The sequence below is a fragment of the Rhineura floridana genome, chromosome 1 (assembly GCF_030035675.1).
Source record: "Rhineura floridana isolate rRhiFlo1 chromosome 1, rRhiFlo1.hap2, whole genome shotgun sequence".
Classification (NCBI taxonomy): domain Eukaryota; kingdom Metazoa; phylum Chordata; class Lepidosauria; order Squamata; family Rhineuridae; genus Rhineura; species Rhineura floridana.
The window spans coordinates 308481235-308502203 of record NC_084480.1 but is presented as its reverse complement, the minus strand read 5'-3'; the positions used below and the strand labels follow the sequence as shown (position 1 = coordinate 308502203).

Sequence of the window (20969 nt, the reverse complement as noted above, 5' to 3'; positions counted from 1 at the left end):
CAGTTTGCGATTTTTTTAAAAAGACGTAGATTACCTGTAATATACACATTTTTGTATGCAAAATCCCTTAATATGTAAATCCCTTAATATGCAAATCCCTTAATATGCATATCCCTTAATATACACAGTTTTGCAAAGCAATTTGCCTTAATACAATGCACTTGTGTATGTTTATGCTCACTTTACCCTAGCAGGTGCATTTCGTACGCATGACTTGGCTAGAGAACTGCTTTGCAAAATTCGGAGACCTGTGAATCTTGAAGGCTGGCTATGTTTCGGTTTGCATATTATTTCAGAAAGTGTGAATTAGGTAGGATTGCTTTTAAATGCAAGCAGAGTTGAGTTGGTCCCCCATCCCTATTGACAGAGCATAAAAGCCCCCATGTCCAATTGTTGGCATCTCCAGGTAGGGCTGGGAGAGACTCCTGCCAGTCAGTGTTGTCAGTATTGAACTAGATTCACCAACGATTAGGTCCAACTCTGTGTGAGGCAGCTTCCTATATTAATATGTCCCAGTCCGCTTTTTAATCTAATGATCCACTGGGCAAGGCAGCTGAAGATAAGACTCGGAGAACAGGTGGCACACATTGTTTGATTGGAGAACTGGACTGCAACATTTGGAGAAGAGTGAATTTCAAAAGATCCCTTTCAGTTTGCATATTATTTTGGAAAGGGCAAATTAGGTAGTTTTGCTTTGAAATGCAAATTGAAGGACAGTGGAAGCTGGTCCATTAGGGAACTCCCCCACCACCTCAGTCTGCCCTCACCCAGCCCTAAGGATGGGTGAGGATTTTGAGTCAGTTCACATTTCAACCCGAATCTATCAAATTCACACTTGCTGAAACAATATGAGAACCAAGACCCAGCCATCCTTAGAAATGTACACTTATCTCAATTTTGTGATGCAGTTCACAACAATGCATCTGTTAGGGGAAGGTGTGCATAAAAAATGAATATATGAGGGGAAATTACATTATATGATGAGAAAGGGCTTACAAAAATGTATGCATTAGTTAAAACAGCCTACAAAAATATGTTGATCAGGAGAAATTTGCGCTAAAATGTTGAAGAATTTTCACGAGGATATTTTTTTTAAAAAATCACAGATTGCTGCAGAAATATGGAGAACTGAATTTAAGATTGGAAAAATGAGAAACTGAGTGAACTGAAATTGACAGATCTTTCCATCCCTACCCAGCCCTCACCTGCCTGCCTTCTTACTTACAACCAGTCGAGGAGATGGCACTGCCTGTCACCTTCTTCCTCCTCAGTTCCAGAGTTGCCCTTGTAGACAGTGGAGACTGGGGATTCTGACGGCAGTGGGGCAGTGAATCCACTCTAGGTGTTAATCCAAACTTTAGTCTGGACTAAAACACGGGGCGGATTCACCACCCCACTGACATCAGAGCCACCAGGGAAGAGGATGGGTGCAAAACTAGAATTAGTGGTCTTGTCATTTGTTTGGGCTCTGCCTACTCTTTGGGCTTCCTGCATTTTGCCCCACCCATCTCAATGGGCACCAGCCACCACTGCTGAAGGATATCTCCTCCCTTCTTAAATCAGCAGCACCACAAAATTCAGATTTCAAAGGATATCCCTGTTTCAGTTTGTGTACTGTTTCAGGAAGTGCAAATTAGGTAGGTTGGCACTGAAATGCACAATGAACCAGATACCCCTCCCATCTCTATTTAAATCAAGCATATGCTGGTGGAGGAGCCCCAAATGAAAGCAGAAAGAACAGCAAACTGTCCCCATCCCTCTGTCTGTAACACTGAATTCCTTCTGCCTGACCAAACAGAAAAAAGAAGAAAAGAAGTTTGGTGATTCTTCTGGGAAAATGGACAAGAATGCTGAGGTCTAAGGGCTGTTGCCAATCCAAGCAACATTTTGGCCAAGAAGAATGTATGTGGTCCTTCATTTCTCATTCTAATTAGATATATGTGGGAATCTGTAACTCAAAAAAGACTTATCCACATGCTTCCCACAGACATCTGTACCATACAACACAAATGGAAATCCATCTTGAGTCTCAATTAAAAATAACAACTTGGTCTAATCCATCCCTATGTCTCCAAAGGACAATCCATCAGCGGCATCAGTTTTTTCAGTTTTCTCTAGCATTTTTGTTTAGTATAGATGCATGAGCTCATGTGCATGCATGCACACACACTCACTCTTCTATTTCCCGAATAAGGAAAAAAAGTACTCCCAAAGAGCTCTGAAGTAGTTATTGGGAGACAAAGGGGGACATTCAAGGATGTCTGCCTGCTTGTGCAACAGAAACCCACTGGTGCAACAAGTTTTACGATTTCTCTTCTTCTTCTTACAGGTCCTCTAGGCACCCCCCAAAATCTGCTCCTGAAGGTCCCCCAATTCTCTATAGCAGATTTTTGGGGCATGATGGGAGGATGCAGGGGGTAATGAGGAAGGAGAAGCCCTGTTGCATGCATGCCTGTAACTCTATCTTGGATCACACCCAACATTGTGTCTTATGGATCTGGACTGACTGGGCTGGTGCCAGCACCTGGCAGTTTCTGCCAGCTGCCAGGACCCAGGTACCCCCCCTTAGCCCATCACCACAGATGGTGGCACCCAGTTTGGTCCTTTCTCCACCTGCAATGGTATTGGGCAGCAGTGGTTGGATCTGGGAAGCAACTTGGCTTGTCTGCACATCTTGACTGTGCCAGAGACCACTTCAGCTTTGAGTGCTGCAAGACCTTCTCCCTGCTAGCTGGCCTAAGTTAAAATTTATTTCTGCTGGTCAGTTACTTTTGCTGGTTTGGTGATTATATTTTTGTATTATTATTGAACATTACCATGAATTATAAGGGTATTGTTTAAATTTATTGTTTAAATATACAATAAACTGAATTTATTAATACGAGGTTTTCTCTAGCTTATTGTTTGCCATTTGAATTTTGTTTTGTAACAGTGAAATATGCAACTTTTTTCAGGCTGTGAGCTGCCTTGAGCATAGATTACTATGGAAAGGTGGCATACAAATCAACCATGATGATGATGATCATACTACAACAGGTACAAGCTATCTTTATTATTATTGTTGTTATTGTTGTTAAATAGTTTCCTCTGAAGCACCATAAGTGATTTCACACAATACAATAAAAACAACTAAAACACTTATATAATGCATGTATAAAAACTAATTATTCTGATTGGAATGAAGGAAGGCTTGTTAGAAAACTCTTCAACAGGCACTAAAAAAAAATAGAGATGCATACTGTTCACACAAACACTTGTAAATAAATAAAATACACGTGCAAAGGCATTGTATACCCTTGGATACCCAATTGATCACTGCATTACAGCCTTCTGCAGATACCATCTTATCAGGAAGTCCATTCTGCACTGTCAGAACTGGGCGTTTAGTGTGGTGGCACCTACTCTTTGTTACATATCAAGCCAGTGCCATCTCTATGGACTTCTCAGTGCCTGTTGAAAACTTATCCCTTTCAGCAAGCCTTCTAAGTAGAGACTTTTATCCTAGTCAGTCCCTGTATTGGATATGAATTTCCCCCCAGAAATTTGAAATTGAGCTGTACAAATCTACAAGTGTACACTTTTTCACACAAACATTTGTAGAGACAGCTTGTTCCTGTGTTCAAGCCTATGTGAACAAGCCTATAGTAATGCTGAGATCCTAGCTCAGGAACACCATCTGCATTTGCCTCTGATGTGGAGGTAGACATTGTGCAAGAATGTTAATGAAGATCTAGTGCTATATTAAATGTTGCGTGAGGCCTTATCCACATGGTACATTTAAAGCATTATCACACCACTTTAACCATCATGGCTTTCCCCCAAAGGATTCTGGGAACTGCAGTTTGTTAAGGTGGATCAGAGTTGTTAGGAAACCTCTATTCCCCCTCTCAGCGTGATAATTCCCACAGTGGTTAATCTCACTTTCCAAGGAATTCTGGGAATTGTAGCTCCATGATGGGAACAGGGATCTCCTAACCACACTCAGCACCCTTGGCAAGCTACAGTTGCCAGGATTTGAGGGGGAAAGCTATGACTGTTTAAAGTGGTATAAAAATGCTATAAATGTATAGGGAAGATGGGGCCTAAGTTTGGCCGTGTGTTTGAAGGAGCCCTCTATTTGCAAGCCTGTCCAGTTGAAAGATATAGTACCATCGAAAGGGAGCACAACTGGGACTTTGAAGGTGCCTCTCAAAAGATATTTATATTTTTATTCATATTTCTAAAAGTATTTTTCTATCACCCTATCATAAGATATCAGGGCAATGCTGAAATATAGAACAAAATTTTTAAAAATAAAAATACAGACAACCATTAAGGTAGGTGGCTAATCAAAACTGAGTTCAAAATCCATCTGCATTTTTTTAATATAAGCTGAAGAGCAAACTAAGCAGGCGAAACAGCTCACCTGGTCACAGCCGTCCCCACCAGAGTGAGATGTATTGCATTTCTATTTACATATCAATTAGCATGTGCGCATTTTATGCAAATCTAGGTCCTCTTGTATGTGCAGGGGGGGCAGCGCATAAGCAGCCATTCCAGATGGGACCTTCTTCTTGACAAAGTAGTTTGGACAGTGCAGAGTACAGATAGCCAATGTGGTGTCCTTCAGATATTGCTGGACTACACCTCCCATCATCCCTGCTTTTTGGCCATGCCAGCTGGAGGACACCACATTGGCTACCGCTGGTGCAGGGAGTTTTTATACAGGGGGTACATTCAGAAATATTCCCTCAGACCATGGTATTCCTGAGCGCTATGTATGGATGTGAAAGTTGGACAGTGAAAAAAGCGGATAAGACGAACATCAACTCATTTGAAATGTGGTGTTGGAGGAGAGCTTTGCACATACCATGGACTGCGAAAGAGACAAATAATTGGGTGTTAGAACAAATTAAACCAGAACTATCACTAGAAGCTAAAATGATGCAACTGAGGTTATCGTACTTTGGACACATCATGAGAAGACAGGAGTCACTAGAAAAGACCATAATGCTGGGAAAAACAGAAGGGAATAGAAGAAGAGGAAGGCCAAACAAGAGATGGTTTGATTCCATAAAGGAAGCCACAGACCTGAACTTACAAGATCTGAACAGGGTGGTTCACAACAGATGCTCTTGGAAGTCGCTGATTCATAGGGTCACCATAAGTCGTAATCAACTTGGAGGCACATAACAACAAGCCATTTGAAGTAAAACAGTATTACTGTGTTTGTATAGACCACACTGAAGTAGGGGGTTGGAACTGGGAGTGGGGGAAGTGAAAGAAAGTTAGACTGCACTGTCAAGATTACTTATATTCCAAGAACTGAGAGGTGAATCATATTTCTCCTTCAAATGTGGGTCTTGATTCTGCATGTAACTGAGGGAATTTAGGAGAAAACATCCAAAGGAATTAACACATGTCAAATTCAGAGTCGTGGGAGGGGTGAACTAGAAACAGATTTAATATTTTGGGTCACGCTCAACATCCTGGAATGAATATTTTCAAATGCAATTATGCAGCGCATTGTTCTCACTAATTCATCAAAGTTAGGAGATTTCTGGGAAATCACTCTGCTAGAGAGAAGGCAAGCAAGCAGGGCCCCAGAGACCAGCTACCTGTGGCTCTCTCTCCCTCAGTAAGCCTGAAATGCTTCAGTCCCAGCTGGTCATTATAAGAACTGCAACTTTAAGAACCGGCGCCTAAGCTTACTTTTCTTCCTCCCTCCCCATCCCCCTTTCCTTGTGTGTTCCATCTTTTAGATTGTAAGCAAAGGCTGGGAATGTCTTGGTTTTTACTGTTTTGTTAAGTCACTCCGGAAAGCAAAGTTAGAGCACCACTGAAATGTTTGTGAGTGAACATTTCCAGCTCCAAAAAGGAGGCTTTGAGGGTCCTAAAATGTTCTGCAAAAAGCAAAGACACAACCCCACTGTCATATTGCTTTGGGAAAAGACCCTGACATGTAGAATATAGTCATCCCTCCAAAGTATATATTTCATATTAAAAAACTGCAGATGGATTTTGATCCTGAAATGTTGTATTTTATATACTCAAACCATTTACAAAAATAGATAGAGACCTGCCCTCTAACACAAGGGTTAGAATAATAGAATTGCAGAGTTGGAAGGGGCCTATAAGGCCATCAAGTCCAACTCCATCCCCAATCAGAGCTTGGAAAAGTTACTTTTTTGAACTACAACTCCCATCAGCCCCAGCCAGCATGGCCACTGGATTGGGCTGATGGGAGTTGTAGTTCAAAAAAGTAACTTTTCCAAGCTCTGTCCCCAATGCGGGAATCCGCCTTAAAGCATACCCAACAGGTGGCTGTCCAGCTGCCTCTTGAATGCCTCCAGTGATGGAGAGCCCACCACGTCCCTAGGTCATTGGTTCCATCGTTGTACCGCTCTAACAGTTAGGAAGTTTTTCCTGATGTTTAGACGAAATCTGGCTTCCTGTAACTTGAGCCCATTATTCCATATCTTACACTCTGGGATGATCGAAAAGAAGCTGTTGCTTCTTTACTGAATTTATATTCTACCCTTCCTCCCAAAGGAGCCCAGGGCAGCCAGTGTGTGGTACCCTCCAGATATTGTTGGACTACAACTTTCATTATCCCTGACCGTTAGCCGCGTTGGCTGGGGTTGATGGGAATTGGAGTCCAACAACATCTGGAGGGCACCACCTTGCCCATCCCTGCTACAAATTTCTATACCACAAACATTCCTGGAGAACCGCTTCCAGTCAGTGTAGACCAGAAGTGGCCAATGTGGTGCCCTCCAGATGTTGCTGGACTCCAGCTGCCATCATCCTTGACCGTGGGCCTTGCTGGCTGATGGGAATTGTAGTTTGGAGGGCACCACGTAGGCTACCTCTGCTGGTGAGTGCCGATGGGACTGGTGGAAAAACAGGACCACTGAGGAAAGAAGATGGAGGCATCAAGATGCTTGCAGCTATTGATAGTCTTCTCCTCCTTCATGAATTTATCTAATCCCATTTTAAAACTATCCAAGTTGGTGGCCAATCATCAACTTGCTGCTTCTGTTTAAGCAGATATGTAAAGCTGCTTTGAGAAACCAGCTACTTGAGAAGCAAACAAACAAACAAACCAGAAAGAAAAATATGAGCACCAATACCGGCACTCACCATTCATAGAATTTAACACTGAAAATATTTGCTTAAGGCTTCCAGAACTTCTATTTATGGATAATGCAACAGCTAACCATTAGGGGGCAGCATTGAGACAAGACAGAGGCCATGCTTTACTAGAGACCAATCTCAGAATGAAGGGAACATGGGGAATCTAGTTGTTTTTGTATGGTTTTGAAAATCAAATGTACCAGCTTCCTTCATTTACAAGTGACAGCTTGGCAGGATATGGCAAGGTTGCTTGATGAGATGTTAGATCATACCTGTGACCGTAAGTGCAGGAGCACATGTTCCTTGATCCAGATCAGGACCATAGGATGGGGGGGGGTAGTTGAGTTAACCTATTGCCCCCACTATGGTCCTGATTTGGATCAGCATCTCCTTGCCTGCAATTGAAGCAAATAGGAGTCCCCCCCCCCAGTGTAATTGCCAGTGCAGGTGGCCTGAACCAAATTAAGACCATGGCATCTGGGGGATACAAAGGGTTAAAGCCCCCTACCCACACACTAGGATCTCAATCCAGATCAGCCCCCCTCACCCACCACACTTGTGATTTGTGTCAAAAAGCTCTGTACTTCAGGGCACCGATACAGAGCAAATGTATTGTTAGAGAACCACTGCACCACTCTAGCTAACGTGTTGGACTAGGACCTGGAAGACCAGGGTTTAAATCTCCTCTTAGCCATGAAACTCACTGAGTGACTCTCACTCAGCCTACCTCACAGGATTGTTATGAGGATGAAAAGGGGAGGGGGAGAACCTTTCACACAAAGCTGGATATAAATGTCATACAGAATAAATAAACATTGTGTAGTCTGACCCTCAGAATATCTGCAGTTAATGTATATAAATTATACATATAATGCAGCTACTTTTGAAATATGGGATAGGTCAAGATAGATTGTCTCTAGAAGCAGTCTGGGATGTGACAAAAATTTGCACGGTAACTGTGGCAAAAATAAATTTCCATCTCTGTTTCTGACCTCAGCTGTCACCCCCACTAATAACAAGTTCTGACATGATTCTAGCAAAAATGGGGCCACTGAGAGGTGCCCCCAAAATATTTACTGGGGGGAAAGTCCAGTGTTGGGAAAGGGTAAACACAGAAACTAGAGAAGGGGGAACAGAATTAAGTATCCTGGAGAGGGAGTGGCCAGCTGGCACACTGAACAGGAGCACTCCATACTGCAACATTTTCTTGTAGGTCCTACTTGTTCTTTCAGACCAGTGATGGTTCCGGTAGGAGTTTTCCATTCAGGCCTAATCAATGGAGGCTTGCGGCTCCTATGTCAGTGGGGCAGTGAATCCGCTCCAGGTTTTAGTCTGAACTTCTAAGGAGCTGTCCAAGGTGCTGAAAGCCAGCCTCCACTGCATGTAACACAAATTTCACTGGCTGCCATTTTATTCCTGAGCCTAGTTCAGGGCGATGGCTTTGGCCTTTAAAATTCCAAGCAGCCTGGGGCCGGAACAGCTGCATTTCTTAATACCAGCCTGCCTGGGTAGGACCTTCATTCCACTGGGAGACCCTTCTTCAGGCTCCACTATCAGGTGAGATGGGAGAGGGCCTTTTATGTTGTAGCACCTGGGATTTGGAAAGACCTTTTTGCCCTCATCACTCATCTATTTCTAGGCAGCAATGAATATGATGTTATTAAGACAGGCTTTTCTCGAACTTTGATTGATTTGCTATCACTGGAAGCCACCTTGTAGAAACTGGTAGAAAGGTAGGGTAGAAATGGATAGATGAATATTCACTTGAATTAAGTGACCACCGCAAAGGAATCTAGGGCTCCTGTATCTTTCATATAGTAATTCTCAAACTGTGTGTCTTCAGAGAGAAAAATGCTAGAATTTGAGTCATAAGAAATAAATTGGTTCAGCGCACATGACAACCCACAGTTCTTTGCACATTTCTTGAGCCCTATTTGTCTTTCTATGGATCAGGAAGAAACTGCTAAGGTAGAGATCAACAACTTCCCAAATCCAGAGGCAAATCTTGGTGCAGATTTACAGCTGGCCCTATCTGGAACAGAAGCTGCCCACACAGCAACATTATGCAGCAATATAATGGTCCCACTTGCAGTAGCCTTGTCCTCCATCTGTGTCTGGTGATCCCTGCTATCCATCCTCGCAACTCCTAATAGCCAAGAGAATGCATGCATTTCCTCTGCCAATGTTCCTGCACGAAGCATTTTTATCCTATATCTAAGTGATTGGTCCCCAGTTGCAGCTTTCCCCCAGCTGATTCATATTCTCTTTAGCACAGCAGCCAAGCACAACACAGTTCTGTCAGCTATGGACAGTATCTCCCCCAGCCAGCCAAGAACACATATAGCTGTCCCTGAGGACAGCTTTATTTTCTCTACTCTAGTCTGATTGCACCGATTACTCACCACATCACATTGTGAAGCTACTGAAGGGAGGATCTCTCCTTTAGTTCTGTGTAGTAGATGCCTATTGAGAAGGGGCCAGAGCTCAGCAGTGGAGGCTGGTGGTTCCGATGTCAGTGGGGCAGTGAATCCGCTCCAGGTTTTAGTCTGAACTTTCAAGGACCTTAGACAACCTTCAATACCTTGGACAGCTCTTTGAAAGTTTGGTCTAAAGCCTAGACTGGATTCACCGCCCCATTGACATTGGAGCCACCAGTCTCCACTGGAGCTCAGTGGTGGAGTATCTGACTGCTTTGCATGGAGATGATCCCAGGGTCTATCCCCAGGATCTCCAGGGTAGGCCTGGAGAGGCAATCACAATAAACTTATACTAACCTAGATGGATCAATGGTCTGAATCAGCATGTAAGTGCATTTGGAAAGGGATGCGGCTTAGTGGCAGAACACCTGCTTTCGCATACAGAAGGTCCCAGGGTTTAATTCAATCCTTGGCATCTCCAGTCAAAATGATTCCAGATAGCAGAGCTATAATCCCGGAGACTACAGCCACTGCAGGTCAGAATTCCGAATTAGAGAGGCCAATGGTTTAATTAGTTTAAGGCCATTTCATTAGTTATGTTACCTTAAATCAGGAATGGGGAACCTTTGGCCCTCCAGATGTTGTTGAACTGCAACCCCCATCAGCTCTAGCAAGCAGTTCAGCAACATTTGGAGGTTTCCCCAAACATCCAAAGTTTCCCCACTCTTGCCTTAAATTATTTATACAAGGCACAAATACAGACAGATACATTCGCTTGGAAAAGTTACTTTTTTGAACTACAACTCCCATCAGCCCCAGCCAGAATGGCCAATGGATTGGGCTGATGGGAGTTGTAGTTCAAAAAAGTAACTTTTCCAAGCTATTGGTTATCTGTCCCTGGTAAATCAGAAGGTGGGAGGAAGATGCTTTGTTGAACTTTCTGTGAGTGTGATTTGCTAGAGTTGTCAGAATTTAGCTGTCTCTGCAGGGTCTCAAGAAGGTAAATCCTGTAGCAGAGGGTGAATGGATCTTGCCTCCTGAGAGCATAGGTATAAGCATAAATGCATGCTCATGACTACAAAGGCTCCACATCACACAGCTTGCAGTTTCACACCCTGCAGGTGGTGAGGCAGGGCATTGTTGGACATATGCCAAGGGCCACAACTCTGCAGGGGACTCTACTACAAGCCCCCAGAGTCTCTTGGCTCTGGTTTTTCTACTCCTCCCCCCCCCCGGGGCTGATACTGTGTGTTCATTTTCATGAGAAAGAGGAGATACGGAAGCATTCTCCACTTGCTTTCAATTTATTTATTTTATTTATTTATTTATTAAATTTATATACCGCCCGACTAGCAATAGCTCTCTGGGCGGTGAACATAAAACAGCATAAAAATACAATAAATAACAAAACAATACTAAAATACAAGCAACAATCCAACACAATAAACATTTTTAAAATTAAATCTGGGCTAGGGGTGGGGGAGATATTCAATACACTTTGAATTTAAAGGTGAACCTACCTAATTTGCACTTTCTGAAATAGCATGTGAACCAAAAGACAGCCATCTTTCAAAAGCTGCACTTGTCCAAATCTTGCAGTTCTCCAGCCAATTAATGTGCACAGAAACGCATTTGCTAAGGCAGAGTGTGCATACAGATGCATACATTAGTAAAAAATAAAACTCCAAGGTGCATTAGAGTAGGGGAAATTGCTTTGCAAAAATGTGTACGCTAGGCAAAACTGTGTACAAAAATGTGTGTATTGGAAGAAATTTGCACTAAAATGCAGCTGAATTTTCAGGAGGACTTTAAAGAAAATTGCAAAGCGATGTGGAAATGTGGAGAACTGAACTTCATATTGGAAAAACGGGAAGCTGAAATCAACAGATTCGTCCATCCTTACGCTGGGCAGACTGGGCCCAGAGCGAGCGAGCAAGTGAATAGGCAGCAGTGACATGGGTGAAGGGGGGGGGTAGGCCCACTCCTACTAACAGCATCTTGTCCAAGCCCTCCCCCCTCCAAATTCAGACAATATAATCAGACAATTATGTTTTTCCTGAGATACCTTTCTAAGGTGTTCCAGGACCTGGTCTGAAGGCCCCTCCCACCTTGCTGAAGTTAAGTAGGTTTGGCCAGTGCCTGGTGGGGAGAATGCTTGAGATTCACATGTACACTGCCATGGGTTTCATGACAGGAGGAAAAGGAGGCACAAACACCTCCGTATCTGCCAATTGAGGTGGCCACATTACTCCACCTAATGGTAGGGCCAGCACTGGATGTACTAGCCAGAATCTTGGGTATAGACCAAGGGATCTAGGTCCAAATTCTCCTCTCAGCCATGTAGATGAATGAGTGACCTTAGTCAAGTCACTGTCACTCACTTTCACAGGGTTGTTGTGAGGGTAAATGGGATAACTCCTATTTATGCTCTTTGGGGAAAGGATAGGGTTGCCATATTGCCCGGTTAGCTGGGTTTTACCCGGACTCTTTGCATGCCACCCAGCGCCTGGTTAGCCCCTTAGGTGGCCCGGATTCTCAGCTTTAATTTTTTTAAAAATTAAGTTTCTAGGTGGTCCGGTTCTCGAGATATACATAAAAACGTCAGCCGCCCCCGACTATTAAATCTTTCTTTAAACAGTACTGTATAGCACTTTGTAGCTTTAATCCCGCCCATTCAGGATTGCAGCCAATCAGTGAAGCCAGGGTTGTGTTTCAGTTTGATTGACCTGAGGCAGCGTCTAGAAGACGAAATTGCAGTGCCAGAAAATGGTGGTTTCCCCCCGTTTATCTGAAAAGCTCATAAACTGGGTAAGTATATACATTTCAGGGTTTTTTTCCTCTTGTGTGCAGCAGTTAGATCCTGGGCAGTGTTTTGAAAACCTTCCCAATACTTGCTTTTGTGAAAGCAATGTTAATCCCATATGCCCAGAGTAAATCCCATTGACTTCAATAGGACTTACTTTTGAGTAGACATGGTTATGAATGTGCTGAAAATCAATGGGACTTCCGAGTGAATGTAAAAAAGAATTGTGTTTGTGTTCTAACTTTTTCTGTCCCCCCCTCCAGTCCTAAACTAATACTGATTTTTCTGCAATGACCAACTGGTTTGACAATAAACTATTATATGGGCTGTATGTATTTATACATCTGCAGTGTGTGCATGTGTGTGTATGGAGTCTTTCCAACACCCCTGTGAGGTAGGGTTGAAAACCAAAGCAGCTCACAACAAGAAATAAAGCCATTTAAAATCCAATAACCATAAAAACAAGTATAAACAGTTGCAAAACAGTGTAAAGTGGCATGATTTGGAATTTTGGGTTGTGTGAATGAAGTTGCTTATCACTTGAGGTTGCATTTCTGTCCCTGTTTGAGGAAGCCCCACTGAATACACTGGGACTTGCTTCTGAATAAATAAACCTAGGATTGCACTATAAATATCTTTACAGTTTGTGTAAATAATATATATATTTGATAGTCATGCTTATATAAATATTTCTTCATTTATCATATTTTTGGTTGTTGGTTAGGAATCCTGACTGGTTGTGAAATGCTTAGTTTTCTGCCTTACTCATAGGAATCTTGTTGTGGTTGGTATGGTGTTGCATTTAAGAAATCATGGTACGAAATGGCCTGAATCAGTATAAGGCAGATTCCTTGGTTCCTAAAAGTGGGAAGAGACTCAAGGGCCACAGTGACTCCAACATTTATTTATGTATTTTTATTTACAACATTTATATACTGCTTTATTGTAAAAAATCAAAGCGGTTTAAAGAAAGAATTAAAACAATAAAATTATTGGCAAAAGTGTTAAGGACAGATACTTAAAAACATTCAAAATAATAAAACCAACAATGAGTTAAAAACAGATTTAAAAACATAATAGCTTCCACATGCGTGGAGAGGCTTGCCTCAAGAAAACTGATTTTAGCAGGTGCTGAAAAGAGGCGTCTGCCTAATGTCAATAGGCAAGGAGTTCCAAAGCGTAGGTGCTGCCACTTTACAGGACTGATTTCTTACAAGAGCAGAACAAGTACTATGTGGCACCCATAACATGGAAAGCACAGCTTGAACTTGGCCTGGTAGCAAATCAGCAACCAATGCAGATTTCAGAGCAGAGGTATTATGTGCTGATAGGATCTCACTCCTGTCAGCAATTGTGCTGCAGCATTCTGCATTAACTGCAGTCCCCAGGTCAGGTTGTGCTGCCTGGGGATTTCTGTGACCTTGGGTGACTGGCTGCTAGGATTTTTTTAGTTTGGGTTTTTGGTTATGAATCCTGACTGGTTGTGGGATGCTGAGTTTTCTGCCTTACTCATAGGAATCTTGTTGTGGTTGGTATGGTATTGGAAAGTGTTACTGCCTTTTGTGTTGTTTTTTCCTATTTGCATTTCACTTATCTTTAACCTCACTCCGTTACAGCCATAGAAGCAACAACAGCATATGCAAGATAATTAACTCCCATTAGTGATAACAGCAAGAATGTATAATTATTATTTTAATTAAAACAAGAGGCTTATGAGTACTTTGAAGAGGACGAGATATTTATTTTCTTTCTGAGCCGAGGACTGGGGCAAGGACTGGGTCTTTCATGATGCCCGGGGGGGGGAGCAGGAGAGTAGTCGATAAGGCACCTGGTTGGCCACTGTGAGAACAGGATGCTGGACTAGATGGGCCACTGGCCTGATCCAGCAGGCTCTTCTTATGTTCTTAAGACAGACATCCTGGCATTGGTAATCTAATTAGCAAGGTATGTGTGGGGTTGTTGCACACTTCCAGGCCCAGATTCATTTTGAGTATGGAGGTGGAAACTGTGTAGATGTGGTTGATCAAAGGGAGAAGAAATTTTGAGTTAAGGAAGGCTCTGCTTTTATAAAACCTAAGAAACATACAGATACTTTGAATGTCTGAGTGCCTGCACCAGTGGAATACTGGAGGAACTTGTAAAACTTGCTGCAACAGTATTTAGAACTGAGCATGTGGCGTGATAGACTCCTTTTCCTAACATTTTGGCTTCTTGTTTTTCTCCACCCACCACATCTCTGAAATATATTGTATATGTAATGGTTAACCATACTAAAAAATGTAAATAAGTTTATTTCGGTCAATGACCAGCAAAGGTTAACCATACTGCTGCCCTGACTTACTTTATGTTTGTTGCCATTTTGTGTTTTTATTGTTTTTATATTGATTGTGTATTTTTATTGTTTTTATTATATTGTAAGCTGTGCTGAGCTCTGTTTTTAACAGCAGAAGGGCAGGATATAAATCCTCTTAATCACTTAATAAATATTCCGTAGTGTTGGAAACTAGAGTCTAGGCATTTAAGGCTGAAAATGTTGCCTTTAAAAAAAAGATTTCTCACATCTTTCCCCAGTTTTTGGTGGTAATTCCTAGGCACAAAAACAAAACAACTGGACAATCCAAATATTAATATGCAAATAATTAGCATAATATGCAAATAATATGCAAATAATTTACACAATATGCAAATTAGCCTGCCTGGATTTGTGGAACTGGAATATGGCAACCCTAGGAAAGGATCCAGTTCTGATGATGATGAATAAATGGCACTTCCCACTGTTTGAGTTTAGGATGTTTCGACAGAGGCAGGATTATATGCAGAGAAATTTGGCACAAAACAAAGCAATTAGGAAGCCTGTCTGAAGTCCACAGAGTGAGAGGTGCAGCCTTATGCTTGGGTAAAAGTAAAAATAATGCCACATATTTACTGTGCTCTCCTCCCACGCATCGGTGAGATGTCTAAAGTATTTTCTGCTGAAGTTGTTTAGTCTGCTAGATCACAGACATCCCGGAAGCGAGGCAGAAACTATCCTGGGGGATGTTTTGTTGCAAGAGCCAGCATGCTCCTCTGCACCACTGAGTAAATCATTCACAAGAGATAGTAAATACAGTGTACCTAATAGCAGCACTGCTGAATTCCTGAGTTCATTCCCCTTACTATGTTAGGACAGAGGCTGCATTCACACAGCAGTTTATTCCATTTTCCTGGCAGTTCCTTACCTCAGAATTTTCACCTTTTTAGGGGGGTCTTTCACATGAAAAGAGAGCCAGTGTGGTGTAGTGGTTAAGGTGTTGGACTACAACCTGGGAGACCAGAGTTCGAATCCCCACATAGCCATGAAGCTCACCGGGTGACCTTGGGCCAGTCACTGCCTCTCAGGCTCAGAGGAAGGCAATGGTAAACCCCCTCTGACTACTGCTTATCATGAAAACCCTATTCATAGGGTCGCCATAAGTCAGAATCGACTTGAAGGCAGTCCATTTCCATTTTTCACATGAAACAGAAGCTGGTTCCGGAAAGCTAACGGAATATAGTGGAAGCTTAGCACTTGTTTCCATGACAAATGATTCCAGAAATATTCCTTTTTCAAGCCCCCAAATCCAGTAAATCACAGGAGTGACCAGATGGGATGCAGTATTTGGGTAGCAGTTCCCACTACACACACCACGCAAAAAAGGTAAGAAGTGGAAGGAGTAAAAAAAGGTGCACATTCTCATACAGTGAATTATGGAGGAACTGCAGTGCTCTTGCATGTAACAGGTGAGTGACGGAAACAAGTTGTTCTTTGCTGCAGCAGTGTGAAAGGCATTTAGTGTGACACAATGGTTATCAGTCAAAAAGCCATGGTCCCTTAATGCAACAGATACTGCAGTGTGAAATGAATTTTAGGAATCAGGACAGCAGCGCTACCATTACAGTCCATAAAACTAATGCAATAAACCCTTTGTCTGAATATAGCCATATTGGGTTGTATTCCACTAAGTCATACTCAGAGTAGATCCATTGAAATGAATGAACTTAAGTTAGCTGTGTTTATTAACTTTGGTGGGTCTTGTCTGAGTAGGACTAGTATTGAATATCACCCATTATTCTTTGTGTTTGTTTTTTTCTTTTTATGACAGCTTGAATAATTTTTCAGTGCAATCCAATGCATGTCTACTCAGAAGCAAGCCCCACTTAGTTCCATTCGATTCCAACGGAAGGAGGAAGCGACTCTCCGGTAAAAGGGGTTGAGGTTCACTCAGCCTTCCATCCATCCGTGGTTGGTAAAATGAGTACCCGGGGGGGAAGGAACTGGCAATCCCACCCCATATAAAAAAAAAACGGTCTGCCTAGTAAACGTCACCCTAAGAGTCGGAAACGACTCGCACTATAAGTGCGGGGACACCTTTACCTTTTTAAAGCAAAAAGAGAATTCAGTAAACAATTAATGCCGTTCAGTATAAATGCATCATAATTCAAAAACAGTTGATCAGAAATGGCTGCTGAGCACCAACCCAGTACCAGTTGGCATGGGTGCAGCAGCACAATCCCAGGGAGCAGATTCTTTCTTAGTTTTAGCCCCAAGGGAAGCAGGGCTGGTTTCACTCAGTCCTGGATGGAACACACACTCCCTTGCAAATAACACTCTCTTGCATCCAGTTTGCATAAGCTGAAGCGCACGGAGCTCAGTGCTGCTGGATTAACAGTGAGAATGGAAGCATCTCTCAAACATTTCTAAGCTGAGTCCTGCCTTCATTATATCTTTGCTGAAGCGTCTAAAGATAACATGAGACTGGGCATCTTCAATGCTCTTTATTAACATTTCCAAGACATAAGAGATTCAGAACTGAAGGCTGTCCTGCTTTAGAATAAACTGGATCCCCACTGATAGAAATACTTTGGAGATGACTTCAAGTGGTTAGCACCATAGCAGGTGGCATGGTTCGGTTAGGAACGTACATAGAAAGCTGCCTTACACCAAGTCAGGCCGTTGGTCCATCCAGTTCTATATTGCCTACACAGACTGGCAGTGGCTCTCCAGGATTTCAAACAGGATTCTCTCCTAGCCCAATCTGGAGATATCAGGGATTGAACCTGGGGCCTTCTGCATGCAAGGCAGACATTCTACCACCAAGCAACAGCCCTTCCCCATCTAACCCAGTATTGTTGGCACTGTTGGGCAGTTGCTCTCCAGGACTTCAGACAGGAGCATTTCTCAGCCTCAGCTGGAGATGCTGGGGACTGAACCTGGGATCTTTGCCATGCGAAGCATGTGTGCTGCCACTGAGCTATGGCCCTTGCCCATTTGTACCACTGGTCTTCCTGGGCAGGTGCTGAAACCTGATCCTGGTCTCCACTATAGGCACCACAATGCCTGCCTACACAACTCTCACTTCTGTACGCAACACGCCCACAGTCCCCTCCATCGTGCAACAGTCAGCCATCTGAGCACATGACGGAGAAGCTAAACACCCACTTTAAGACTTCATCATCTATGCACATGGATTGGTCCTGAACTCTGCTAACTACCCCAAGGTGTTCTCTGTTCTTGGTGGCTTTTTCTTTACACCTCCTGTGGAAATTATGGGGCTCCCCTATATCCCTTAATAGCACCCCCTTCCCCTTTCACCACAAGACACTGCACTGCACTGCAACTTTCCTCTCTCTCTCTAGCTGCCTTCCGAACCAAGAGGCTGGCAGTTGTCCACCTCATTAGCTCTGAGGCGGCCTCGTTTGCACATGTGAGACAAATGTCCTTAGAGCCTTACTCAGTGAGCCTTAAACACTGACCTGTTCACTGAGCGTTCATCCTGATTTGCTAGCACAGTGCTTACATGGAGATTCTGCAATGTCTGGTCTTTACTGAGCATCCATCCTCATCTGCTTGCATGGAGGTTATACATCCTCCTTTTAATGAATCAATTATACCCTGCTTTTTACTGCATATCCCCATCACGTCTCTAACCGCAAAAAGTCCATTTTTTTTAAAAAAAGTGGATAAAGAGCAACTTTAATTGTCTTTAATTTAATCCGCTTAGAAATGCAAAGCAATTAAGCAGTATACAAAAGTCTTAAATAAATAAAGAAATGTGCAAACCTAAATTTCAGATATGTGATATGGGCATCTATGGGTGGTGGTTGTGGGGATGGCATCACAGCAGGACTGATGCAGTAATGAGCCTCACCCCACGTGACTCTCACTGCATCATGTCAATAACGTCATGTCATTGAATTTTCTTTCTTTAAAGAATTTAATTTAAATAAATGCATTTAAATTAATGGCAGGCATTAATGGTACAGGGACTTGTACTGGGATTAAAGTGTGTGCACTGGGGATTTTCATCAAGACTGTGGCAGGGCAGGGCAGGGTTAAGTCTATGTACTGCAGCCCAGTGTAAACCACACACTCCCATGGCTATTATTAAATAAGGTAAATTTGATGGCATGGTTGCAAGTGACACAATTAGCATCTTGTGTAGCTAGGACAATAGGTGGAATACAAAAAAGAATCTTAGTTCCTATGTCCCTGGGACATTGCCATAACTCATCATTATTTACATGATTTTGAAAGCTCCCATATCTTAAAACCTTCTGGAGTTAGCCTTAGATTGGGCCTTGTAAAGAGTTTCTATTTTTCTTAAGTTCTCAGTGCTAAGATGGACTGCTCCTGGTGCTTGCTTCTCCATTATGGATCAACTTAGAAAGAATGGCATATTTAAAAAAAAACTTGTTGGCTATTGCTGTTCAGTAAGTAAAAGCTGTCTACCACACATCTCCAGTTCTCTTTTCTCCACCAATGACAATCTATCACTGAATGTGCTGTACTGTGTTAGGCTGCAATCACAGAGTGAAAGAGAACCTGCAAGGGTGTCACACACTGCCTTGCCAGTTGTGCTTACTAACTGATATTTGGTTGTTCATCTACCATTGCGAAAGCATGCACACTCCAAACATTAACGAAAACTGTATATCATTTGACTTTATTTCACATATTGCATGGCCACTGTCTGGACTATGCGCAGTGTATGTAGCTCCCCCTATTGCCACCCACCCACCATGGGTACACATGCCCACTGCCCTGGGACTGGCATCTGAAAAACAGGGAGCCTGCTTGCTCTGTAGTATTAATCCTTTTGTGATGAATGAAATGAAACAAGCTTCTCTGAACTGAACTTTTATGCTGTCGTGCAAGCTCTTTGGCTAGATCTCTTTCACAGCACTTTTTCTCCAGCGCTCGCTCCAGATGCAAAGCGTTTGCAGCTTGCCGACCTCCTTTGCTTGCATTTCCGAGGCTGCATCATTCCAAGAGCAGCTGCCACGTGTGGCATGTCTCGGGGGCACTGATTCACTCGCTCAGCAGCCGCATAATATTTCTCATCTCCTCCTTTAGATACTGCTGAGCTTTCCCCCAAATATCAGTTCTTGCATTTCTATTTTTTTTTCTTTTTTGAAAAAGACACCAGGGCACTCTCAAAAGTCACGCTTGCATCTTGAGATCACCACAGTGGCACAAGGCGTGACCTATACTGAACAGACATCTATCCCTGAAGTGCAATCCGAGGAGCTCATTCCTGCAGCCCATCAGTGGAGCTCAGTGGAGCTGTCAAACCTAAACACATTCCTTCTGGGTCACAAGGCTGAATATCTTGCATTTTGGAGAGGGCACTGGACTGTCTAGTTCCCCACCAGACCAGACATCTCTCTCTCTTTTTCTCTCCATTGGTGTCTTTTCTCAGCTTTCCCATCTCTTGTGGTTAGTAGTTATATCGTTTTACACACACACACACAGAGAGAGAGAGAGAGAGAGAGAGAGAGCATTCTTTCAACCAGCTTGCAAAAACAATCAGGTAGGGAGGGACAAAAATCAAAAGAATTTGCAAAGGATACCTACCTGCAAAATGCCGGTTGTTGCTAGAATCCAGGGCAAAAGCCACCTCATCACTGGAAGCCAGGATGAAATACATTGATTGAACCCAGATCTTTTAAAAAGGAAAAAAAAACTCCTTCAGAGCGAATTATACACCACTTTGAGGGAATGCAGAACGTAAAGCCCTTTACAAGCAGCCTAGTTGACAGTAGATCTGACTTTTTGCATTGGGCTCTTAGGGAGGTTTTATTAAAGACAGATCTGACGTCAGGGTAAAGGACAAACCCTGCATTTTTCTTCGGGAGTAACTTTTCCTGCCTTCACGTTGTCTCCCCCCCCCCTTTGGTGATTTCATCCCCACCTCCTGCTTTTCACTGTATTGCCCTTAGCCAGAGGATTCTTAAAGGAAAACTCACTGCACATCATTGCAACAAGCAGTAATTTTAACACCACGCTCAAATGCTCAGAGGTCACCCATAATTAGGTTTATTTATGGTGTCCCCTGACAGTTGTGTGGGAATAAGGCCCCATTTGCACAATACATTTAAAGCACTAGTACACCACTTTAAGCTTCCCCTAGAGAATCATGGGTCTCTACTTTGATAAAGCTGAGAGTTGTTAGGAGATTCCCTATTTTCCACACCGAGCTACAATTCCTAGAGGGGTTTAACAATCAGTCCCTCTTTCCAGAGAACTTTGGGACTTGTAGCTCTGTGAGGGGAAACGGGACTCCTAGGAGCTCTCAGCACCCTTTACAAACTACAGTTTCCAGGACTCTTTGGAG

General features: G+C 42.9%; 1 protein-coding gene across 1 annotated transcript in view; it reads right to left on the bottom strand.

Annotated features, from left to right (window-relative positions):
• The window catches only part of CCN4 (cellular communication network factor 4), a 49679-nt gene extending 29292 nt beyond the window's left edge, over positions 1-20387 (bottom strand). The window contains exon 1 of the mRNA XM_061607647.1: positions 20210-20387. Within this exon, the coding sequence (XP_061463631.1) occupies positions 20210-20257 (48 nt within the window). The 5' untranslated portion in view covers positions 20258-20387. The remainder of the gene's footprint in view (positions 1-20209) is intronic.
• Between the last annotated feature and the right edge of the window lie 582 nt (positions 20388-20969).